The 10720-nt window shown below is 51.7% G+C and overlaps 1 protein-coding gene across 2 annotated transcripts in view; it reads right to left on the bottom strand.

Annotated features, from left to right (window-relative positions):
- Positions 1-7471: 7471 nt before the first annotated feature.
- The window catches only part of MGAT5B (alpha-1,6-mannosylglycoprotein 6-beta-N-acetylglucosaminyltransferase B), a 67953-nt gene continuing 64704 nt past the window's right edge, over positions 7472-10720 (bottom strand). For both annotated transcript variants that reach the window (XM_081575581.1, XM_081575582.1), the window contains 3 exons: positions 10044-10118; positions 9410-9666; positions 7472-8997 (listed from right to left, as the gene is read on the bottom strand). In XM_081575581.1, coding sequence (XP_081431707.1) covers positions 8799-8997; positions 9410-9666; positions 10044-10118 — 531 coding nt within the window. In that variant the 3' untranslated portion in view covers positions 7472-8798. The remainder of the gene's footprint in view (positions 8998-9409; positions 9667-10043; positions 10119-10720) is intronic.

Raw genomic sequence — 10720 nt, 5'->3', positions numbered from 1 at the left:
ATCTCCAGAGTCCCATATTCAAATAAATGCAGAAGTTGAGCCTGGGTTATACTTAGCAGAGTCAGAGGGAGTCTAAGGCTGAATCGAGCAGAGTCGACCTGGGAAGTCGGGCTCGAGGGACCGCACCCCTCCTGCTGGATGTGCCTGGATGATGCTCCCAGGTGCCCTGAGAGCCTGCATTTGGGGGTTTGTGGGGGAAGCACCGGCGTGATCCACAGCCTGCCTGCATGCCTGGGCACCAGCGTTGTCTCTCCTTTGAGGGCTTTTATCAAGTCAGCACCACACTTTTATGAGAAAAGATGGACTGGGCTGTGTTCTGGGGCTGACAGCCTGGCCAGGGAGCCATCCGGCTTGTGACCGAGGGCATTCGGCTCCGGCCTCTGGGCTGGTAACCTCTCGCTCCTGTTATTATCTTTAAAAGCAGCAGCAATCTGACCCCTTGTGTATTAGTTTCCTGTGGTTGCTGTAATCAGTTATCACAAACTGCATGGCTTAAAACAGCAGAAATTTTTTCTCTCACGGTTCTGGAGGTTAGAAGGCTGAGCTGAAGAAGGTGTTGGCAGGGCCATGCTCCCTCCGAAGGCTCTAGGAAAAAAACTTCCCCTGCCTCTTCCAGCTTCCTGTGTTGCAGGCATCCTTGGCGTTCCGTACTTTGTAGCTGCATCGCTCTAATCTCGGCTCCGTCTCCACGTGGCCTTCTCCCCTGTGTATGTGTGTGTCCAAATTTCCCTCTTTCCTAAGGACTCTGGGCCCATCCTAATCTGATACGACCTGATCTTAATTTTGTCTATGAAGACTTTCCAGATAACATTCATAGGCACCGGGGTTGGACTTCGATACATCTGGGGTGGGGAGGTGCGTACCATTCAACCGTGACACCATCCATCTCCTTCTACCCAAGGACAGCATCACCCCCGACCCCCATCTCCAGCAACCGTGGCAAAGAGAAGGCCCTCCAGGTGGAGGTCGAATATGTGGTTCAGCTGTGGGCTGGGTGCCGCTCTCATGAGGCTGACTGATCTCACTGGCCAGGTACCTGGAGGCAGCCCTGAGCCTTCACAGCCCACTTACTCAACACCCACCTCATCTCACTCGTTGCATCCCGGGTCGTACCTGCCTCACCTCCTTTCATCCTCAACTCTCCTGTGTGCTGGGATCATTTTCCTCGGATCGTACAGGAGGAAACAGGAGTAAAATGAGGTGAGCCCCACAGCAGCAGATTGGGTGTCCAGAAGCCAGCCTGGGCCTGATTCAGCTCTTGTAAGAGCTGAAATGGGGGCTTTCACTCCCATCTTCCCTTCCAAGCTGGGGAATAGGGGTCTGCACAGGCGGAGCCTGGGGGAGCAGGAGGGGCCTCTCCCTAGCACAGTCCTGAAACGATCCCTGCCACCACCTCCATTTAAGGAAATATTGTGACCACTTTAAAAGTAACTAGACAAGATGCTGGAGGAACCAGCGTGACCACGGGGCAGAAAGATAGAAGTTAAAACGTGGGCCTTTTTCTCCTGAGATTTTACCCTGCCCTGGGCTCATCTCCCCAGACATGACAGGAGGAACATGTGGGGTTCTGGGGTGGGGGGGCTTTGAGTCAGCCAAAGAGGGGGGGTGCAGCTATGGTGCCAGGACATGGGGCAGGCAAATCCGCCGGGCCCGGCCCCAGGTTAGAGGGTCCCTGGTGACCAGGAGGAGAAACAGGAGTCAGGAGTGCCTCCCAGCCCTCTGCAGAGACCAGAGGAGACCCTGGCCCCTCGGCAGGCCTCCCACCTCCCTGGTTCTTGGCAGGCACGCTGGTCAGTAGTCTCCCTGACTCTCCCTCCTGTCCTTGAACTCAGGATTCGGTCTGGGAGCCAGCTGAGCCCTGTGTGCACTCTTGGCCCCAAGCCTGGGCTGGACCCAGTCTCTTCCCTCCTCATTCACAGGCTTGGCAGCCTCCTGAGCCCTGGGCTGTAGGGAGGAGCTGCTCTGGGCCTGGAGGCTGCAGGGGGTGGGGTGGGGGTGGGGTGTAAGCCTTTAAACAAGGCCTCCTCCAGTGCCCTCAACCTAGCCCAGACTCTGAGAACAAAGCTGAAGGTTGAGGGAGCAGAGCGGAGCCATCCAGGCATGGTGGGGAGGCCCGTGGTTCATGTTGGATGCACATTAGAAACACCAAAGGAGGTTCTCAGGCCTGCCCATCACCGAGAGATTTCGGTTTAATTAGTCTGGGTGCATCCTGCATGTGAGGATGGCTAACACTCGCCACGGAGGACTGGGATGGGGCTTCACCACACCTGTGGCCACTCCATGCCTATTTCAGCAGGGGTGGGGGTGAAGCAAAGGGTTGCCAGCTTTGGTTTTAGGGAGGAAGGGCCCCCTTAAAAGTAGCATCTGGCCTTATATTGGGGTTGCAGTTTCTTCCCAGGGCCTGGCTTCTTTCTCCTGCCACTCACCTGCCCCTCCAGCTTCACTTGCCACCTCACATTAAGTTTTAAGAGACTTCAAATGTAGGCTCCTATACAAAAAACTCTCAAAACTTACAAAACTTAATAATAAGAAAGCAACCAGAGTTTAGAAATGGGCAAGAGACCTGATCAGACACATCACCAAGAAGATATATACCAATGGCCAATAAGCATATGAAAAGATGCTCCACATCCTATGTTATCAGGGGATTGCAAACTAAGACCCTATTAATAATAAGTAAAACACCTACCCTGCTCCAGTATTCTTGGCTGGGAAATCCCACGGACAGAGGAGCCTGGCGGGGTCACAGTCCATGGGGTCACAAAGAGTCGGACACGACTAAGAGACTAAACAACCACCCAGTTGGTCTAGATCAGTGGTTTGCAACATGTGGGCATTATCTTGGTAAGAACTCAAGTTCTCAAGCCCTACCCCAGACCGACTGAATCAGAAACTCGGTGGGGTGAGAGCAGCCTGGGCTTTAATAAGCTCAGAGTCAGATGACTCAGATGCTGCCCGAGTTTGAGAACCATGGGCCTAGAACAGGCTTTCTTACCTTAGTTCTGCCGATGTTCCAGGCCGGATGGTTCGTGTTGCTGGGGCCTGACCTGTGCACTGTAGGAGGCCGACACACATCCCTGTCCTCTACCCACTGATTTCTGGTAGCAGGCCATTCCCCCAGCCCTGTTGTGACTATCAAACATCTCCAGACAGTGCCAGTTGGCATCTGGGGAGCTCATTGTCCCTGTTGAGAACTAGGGGAGTGTCTCAAATACAGAATTACGCAAAACCCTGAATACATCCTATGACTTGGGCACCATACTAGGCTATCCCTCTACTGGGTCATTTGATTCTCACTTTATGGCAAATTCCATCTCACTGCTTACAAGCTGTGTGACCTTGGGCAAGTTAAACTCTCTGTTGCCTCAGTTTTCTCAGCTGTCAAATGGGGGATAACTCCGTTCACGTCAGTCGCTCAGTTGTGTCCGATTCTTTGAGACCCCATGGACCACAGCACCCCAGGCTTCCCTGTCCATCACCAACTCCCGGAGCTTGCTCAAACTCATGTCCATTGAGTCAGTGATGCCATCCAACCATCTCTTCTCTTCCTGCCTTCAATCTTTCCCAGCATCAGAGTCTTTTCCATTAAGTCAGCTCTTTGCATCAGGTGGCCAAAATATTGGGAGCTTCAGCTGGGGGATAACTAGTGCCTACCTGATAGGATGGCCAAGCACATAAAATGAAAAATTGTATACCAAACTCTCAGCATGGTGTCTGAAGCACAATAAATGCCCAGGAAATATTGGTCTTTTTTTCTAAATTGAAGTCTAGCTCATTTACAATACTATATTTGTTTCAAGGGTACAGCAAAGTGATTCAGTTATACATACACATATTTCAGATTCTTTTCTGTTATAGATTATTACAAGATATTATAGTTCTCTGTGCTATATAGTATATCCTTATTATCCATTGTATGTATGTGCGTGCATGCTAAGTTGCTTTAGTCATGTCCACGCTTTGTGACTGTAGGAACCGTAGCCCACCAGGCTCTTCTGTCTAAGGGATTCTCTAAGGAAGAATAATGGAGTGGGTTGCCATGCCCTCCTCCAGGGGATCTTCCCAACCCAGGGATCAAACCTGTGTCTTCTGTATCGGCAGGCGATTTTTTACCACTAGCGCCATCTGGGTAGCCGTGTATATCTGTTAACTTCATCCTAATTTATCTCTCCCTATCCTTTCCCCATTGGTAACCGTAAGTTTGTTTTCTATGTCTGTCTCTTTCAGTTTTGTAAACAAATTCATTTTCATTATTTTTAAATACATGTAAGTGACATCATATACACCACATCTATTGAGATGACCGTGTGGATTTTGTATCTTTTTGATGTGCTGTAACACATTTGTATATGCTGAATCATCCTTGCAACTCTGGAACGAAGCCAACTTGATCATGGTGTATGATCCTTTTTATACATCATTGGATTCATTTGCTAATATTTTGTTGAGGAGTTTTGCATCTATATTCATCAAAGACATTGGCCTATAATTTTCTTTTCTAGTGTTTTTGTCTGGTTTTGGTATTAGGGTGATGGTGGCTTCATAGAATGACTTTGGGTGTGTTCCCTCCTCTTGGGTCTTTTGGACTAGTTTGAGAAGGATTGGTGTAAGTTCTTTGTATATTTTTTTAGAATTCTGCAGTGAAACCATCTGGTCCTGGACTTTTGTTTACAGGGAGTTTTTTGTTTCATTAAATTACAGATTCTATTTCACTTCTAGAGGTCAGTCTGTTCAAATTATCTGTTTCTTCTTGACTTAATTTTGTCAGGCTGTATGTTTTTAGAAACTTGCCTATTTCTTCTAGGTTGTCCAGTTTGTTGACATATAAATGTTCATAGTGTTTTCTTATGATTTTATTTCTGTGAGATCAGTTGTCATTTCTCCTCTTTCATTTCTTATTTTGTTTATTTGGGTTCTCTCTGTTTTCTTGTTGCTGAACCTGGCTAGAAGGTCATCGATTTTTTTTATCCTTTCAGAAAAACCTTATTGATCTTGTTTGGTTTTTGTTTTTTAATCTCTATTTCATTTATCTACTCTCTAATCTTTATTATTTCCTCCATTCTGCTGACTTTGGGGTTTTTGTTCTTCTTTTTCTAAGTTCTTTTAGGGGTAGGTTAGGTTATTTGAGATTTTTCTTGTTTCTTGAGGAAGGCCTGTATCTCTATGAACGTCCCTCTTAGAACTACTTTAGTTGCATCCCATGGATTTTTGTTTTCATTGCCATTTGTCTCAAAGTATTTTCTGATTTCCTCTTGGATTTCATTGTCAGCCCATTATTTTTTAGTAGCATGTTGCTTAGTCTCCATGTAATCTCTTTTTCTCTTGTTTTTCTTTCAGTGGTTGATTTCTAGTTTCATACCATTGTGGTCAGAAAAGAAAGATGCTTGAAATAATTCCTATTCTCTTAAATCTGTTGAGGCTTATTTCATATTATACCTTGTGGTCTATCCTAGAGAATATTCCATGAGCACTTGAAAAGGAAAAAAAGTTATTTATTTACGGTTGTGCTGGGTCTTTGTTGCTGCGCGCAGGGCCCGTTCTGCATTGTGGCGTGCAGGTTTCTCACTGCAGGGCCTTCTCTTCTCGCAGAACACAGGTGCTAGGGCTCAAGAACTTTAGTAGTTACGATGCACAGGCTCAGTAGTTGCTGCACAGGCTTAGTTGCCTTGCAGCATGTGGGATCTTCCTATATCAGGGATCAAACCAGTGTTGCCTGCACTAGAAGGCAGATTCTTAACCACTGGACCACCAGGGAAGTCCCCATGTTATGTCTTTTGATCAGAGCATTTAGTCCATTGACATTTAAAATAGTTATTGATAAGTGTATTTATTGCCATTTTAAACCTTGTCTTCTAGTTGATTTCATAGTCCTTTATTCTTTTTATTTAGTGTCTTGCTGGTTTTCTCTTGTATTGGGCTTGAGTTATTTCTTTCTAGTTTTTCTGTGATTCTTTTGTATGTTTTTGCTCTCTGGTGACCCTGTGTAGACTGTGTGAATCCAATATTTTTGGTGTGAGGGCTGTTTTTGGTGTGGGTGCCTGCTACGTCTTTCCTCAGGGTGTGCTGGCCATTGTCCTCTTGATGGGGAGTATGTTTGGTGTTAGGGAGACCAGAGCCTACACTGAATGTTGGGTAGGGAAGCCTCTTTGCTTTGTGGTTGTCACAGCCCTGTTGGGGGCAGGGTCTGCTCCCCAGTCCTTGGAGTAAAAAACCCCAGATCTGGCTTTAAGCTGCAGTGTGAGGTAGGTAGGAGTGGAGTGCTCCTACTGGGAAAGAAACCCTTGTGTATTCCTCCCCAGGGACTGTCCACAGGGGACATGCAATTCTGTGATGCTGCCCACCACCTGCTGTGCATATCAATGAAGTCTGCTGCTGCTGGACCCGCCCTGGACTCACCTCTGCGGAGGAAACACTGATATTTGGCTCAGATGTCAGCCCTGCCCCTGCAGTGTATACTCTCACAAAGCCCGTGGCCACTGTAGCCACGCCCTGCCTGAGCAAGCTGATAGTGGAGGGTCCTATGGCAGACTCATGGCCCATCTTATGTGTGTTAACAGTGGTGGCCTAGACCACATCCTAGGCCCTTTGGGCTGTTTCTGCACAGCTAAATTGAGCCTTCTCCCTGGGTCTGTCAGCTGAAACCCCATCTATTGCACACCCTGCACGTACTGGCAGGAGTGTGTTTCAGGCTGGGAAGTGCAGCAATGACAGCTGTCAGTGCCAGTCTCTCTCTCCCCTGCCTGGCAGCAAGGCAGCACCTGCACAGTTCTCTCAAGCAAAGACCAGGCCATTCCAGCTCCCTGTCTGCCCAGCAGGCCTCCCAAATGGCAAAGGGGGTTCCCAGGATGAGGGACCTTTTCCTTTCTCACAGCTCCCTCCCAGGGGTACAGATTCTCCATCCTGCTTTTTTTTCCCCCTGTCCTACCTGGTTACATGGGGATCTTTCTTGCAGCTTTGGTTGTGAAGGATCTTCTGCCAGCTTTCAGTTGGTTTTCTGTGAGAACTGTTCCATGTGTACATGTATTTTTGATGTGTTTGTTGGGAGATGAACTCATCTTTTTCCTCTGCTGTCTTGACCTCCCTCCCCTAGTCAGTCATCTTATCACGATCCAGCTCAGAGATTCTCATCAAAATGCATTTCTGTTCTCTGACCTCACAGCAAGCACAACCAGCAGAGGCCAGACCCAGGTGGACAGAACCGGGTACAGCCTGCTGGTCAAGCAGGGTCCCTAAAGTCACAGTGCTGGGGTGGTCAGAGGGGCCAGTGGACTTCTGACACCTGTAGGGATTTCCTCTGAGCAGGCTGACACAGCACCAACCTTGTAGATGGAGTGACAATGTGGAGGAGGGGCCCACGGGCCCCAGATATCTGCCCCCAACCCTAGGTGTTCACATCCCACTCCTCCTCCAGGCCTGGGCATCCCAGGAAAAAGATGAGAAATAGCGCAGCTCCTCCTCTGCACCTCACATCCCAATAAAATATTTATTATTTCAAGAAATAAATCTTTAAAAAAAGAGAGAGAAAAAAGAGTATCTCTATTGCTTTCCCCCGACAGGTCAGGTCCTTGGTGACTATTGAATTTCTGCGGCCACAGGGGCCACCCAGGTCGAGAGGGCTCTCTGATGGGAGGCGTCCACCCTCAGGCCCACAGCGGGGCTAGTCCCCCCTCTCTGGACTCAGGGTCCTGCAGCTGCCTCCCTGAAAGGGCGGAGGGGCAGGCCTAGGTGGGCGGGGCAGGTTGCCAGAAAGGGAGAGGGATTAAAAACCAACTGGGGTGGGGCGGCAGTGTTTCTGAAGTCCTGGTCTTTTTCCTCAAGCAGGGCTCTGGGCTCAGGGTGAAGGAGAAGGCATGCCACACAAAGATGGATGGACAGCTGGATCCAGAGGAGGTCTGAGGCTGGAGGAAGCTGCAGGTAGGGACGCGGATGCAGCATTGATGGGGTGGGAGGGCACAAGGGGGTAGCAGGCCTGGGGAGCCAGGAAATAGGCGAGGTGTGCTGTGGGGCTGAAGGTCCATCCCAAGCCTACGAAAGATGCTTGGGAGGTGGGGCGGGGCCTGAGGCTTTGGAAGCAAGTCCACGGTCTAGAGTCTCAGCCATGCTGGGGGAGGTTTCAGGAAATGCCCAAAGTGAAGAGAGTTGGAACAAGCAAGAGGGAGACAATTCAACCCAGGGTCCAGGTGGTCTCTGCAGCTTCTGACTGTAGTCCCCAAGTGTGGAGGGGAGAGGGAATTCGGGAAAGCTAATAGGAGGCATAAACAGGGTCCCCCCACCTGGCCTTTCCTCAGGCCCCCTACCCTTTCTGCCCACGTTGCAAACAGCTCCAGAGGGATAAGGTTGACCCCTCACGTATCACTCCCCACTCTGTGGACCGTTCAATGAGCCATCGAGCAAGCATCACTCTGCTTCCTCTGTCATATACCCAGAGGGCACCTCGTGGCCCCAAGGACAAGAGCCCTCTCTCCATCTGGTTCAGATCTGGTCTTGCACAGAGCAAGGGACCTCTGACCACCTGCTCCTGGGCCACTCAGTGGGACCCTTGCACAAATCCCCAGCTGCTTGGCCACTGCGCTGCCCTGTGCCCCTGGGAGGAGCACGAGGAGCCTGCCTAGGGCGAGCACCAGGTGCTTGGCAGAGTCTCCCCCCTCCCTAGACCTATGCACCAATCTGCCCTGCCCATGTCCTGGTCAAGGAAGAAGGCTTCAGTTCGGGGGCGTCGAGGGGAGGGAGGGTCACTGGAGCTCAGAATCTGCTGGTGCTTTCTCCTGCGGTGGGGAGGGCCAGCCGGGTGGTCACCCTCACAGACAGTCCTGGCACAAGGCCACCTGGCCCTTGCGGAAGTCTCGGCAGGGGCAGAGCCGCCGATACTTCGTGCTGGAGCCGGCGCAGCTGAAGAGCAGAGGTTCCTTCTGCAGGAAGCACTCCTGGCCAGGCTGGGCGAATGCCGGGTACAAGTGGTTCATCTCTGACTCAATGCCGTCACAGGGCACCTGCAGCCTGGGTGGGCACCGCCGGAGGTGGTCATTCAGTGGGCACTGCCCATTCCCCCCGCCCCCGGCCCACCCATTCCAGACCCAGGGATGTTTCTAGGAGGCACTGGGAGAAACACTGGGGTGGGCAGCTCCTGAGAGAGTGGGCAGGAGGGTGGGGCCACAGGCTGACGCAGGAGAAATGGGGCAGTTTCTGCGGCCTGGACCCAGAAGATGCCCAGCCAGGGGTCTGAGGCTTTGCCAAGGGTGTAGAGCTGCAATGTGGATACCTGCCTGGAAGGTCCCTTCCAGATCCTTCCTCCCTGGGAAGCACTGAGTCCCCCTCACCCTTGCTTGCATGCCAGGGGGCAAGGTGGTCAAGGGAGTGAGGGGCTACAGGTGAGGTCAGCTGGGCTGGGTCAGGCAGGGGGCTCACTCACTTCTGGAAGGCGTCCTGGCTATTGAGGAAGGGGAAGAAGGAGGGTTCGCAGATCAGCCCGTGGTCCAGGCAGGCATCTGTGCAGGCCCTCCCGGTGGCAGCCAGCCAGGCCCGGAGGGAGTGTGCTGGGGGCCAGGCCCCAGGGGCCAAGCTGGTGTTGCGGGCCCATTCCAGGTGGGTGGCATTGGGAGCCAGGATGAAGGGGCTCTGTGGGGCTTGGGCCCCAGGTGGGGCAGGACCCAGGGCTGCACAGAAGTCCTGCAGAAGGAAAGCAGTGTTAGGAGGAAAAATGGGGCGCCTCTCTCCCGCTAACTCAACCTACTCCCTACTACCCCCTCACCTGCTACCAAACTTTTAAACAGCTTTATAATACAATGAAAAATAAGTCTTTGCATTTCCATGCTATGATATGGAGGCTGGGATGCTAGAGCTGGGGGTCCAGGAGAGGGGCGCTCCAGGCCTGGTGTCTGAGCAGTACTGCTGGCTCCCTGACAGTCCAACTCCACCCTCCGCAGGGAAGGAAACAGGCTGGAGAAAGACTGGGGGGTTAAAGCACCCTGTACCCCGGGCAGAGGTGGGTCCTCAGACTCTGGAGCCGCCCCACCCCAGAGACAGAGAGTGAGGGACCCACACACCTGGTGCTGGATGTAGGCATGGATTCGCTCCAGCATCCCCTCACACGTGTACTCATAGGGCAGGTAGGGGTCCACCTGTGGGAGAGACAGGCAGACACACGGGTCAGGAGGAACCCTGGGCCTCCCCAGACCTGGCCACTCGGCTCTGGGAGCAGAGATCTGGGGGCTCAGGCATCCTGCACCCAGCCAGCCAACCACCCCATCCACTCAGACGCCCTGCTCCCCAGCGCACCTTGCAGTGGCCCCCAGGGGCTCAGGACGGCTCATCTCTCCTCCGCTCCTTTCCAGCTACACTGAGTTTCTCCTCTTCCCCTAAAGCTCATTGTTCCATCTCAACTTGGGCTGTGATGTCTGCTCTTTCCGAGCCAACCCCTGGATTCATTCTCCCCTTCCCAGGTGGCTCAGTGGTAAAGAATCCACCGGCAGGAGACATGAGTTTGATCACTGGGTCAGGAAGTTCACTTGGAGGAGGAAATGGCAACCTAGCCTAGTATTCTTTGCTTTCCTGGTAGCTCAGCTCAGTTGGTATAGAATCCGCCTGCAATGCAGGAGACCCCAGTTCGATTCCTGGGTCAGAAAGTTCCCCTGGAGAAGGGATAGGCTACCCACTCCAGTATTCTTGGGCTTCCCTGGTGGCTCAGTTAGTAAAGAATCTGCCTGCAATGCGGGAGACCTGG

This window comes from Giraffa tippelskirchi, chromosome 3 (genome assembly GCF_054371585.1).
Source record: "Giraffa tippelskirchi isolate mGirTip1 chromosome 3, T2T-mGirTip1v1.2.pri, whole genome shotgun sequence".
NCBI classification, from domain to species: Eukaryota; Metazoa; Chordata; class Mammalia; order Artiodactyla; family Giraffidae; genus Giraffa; species Giraffa tippelskirchi.
Note: the sequence above shows the minus strand (reverse complement) of the source record. Positions and strands in the feature narration are given on the sequence as shown.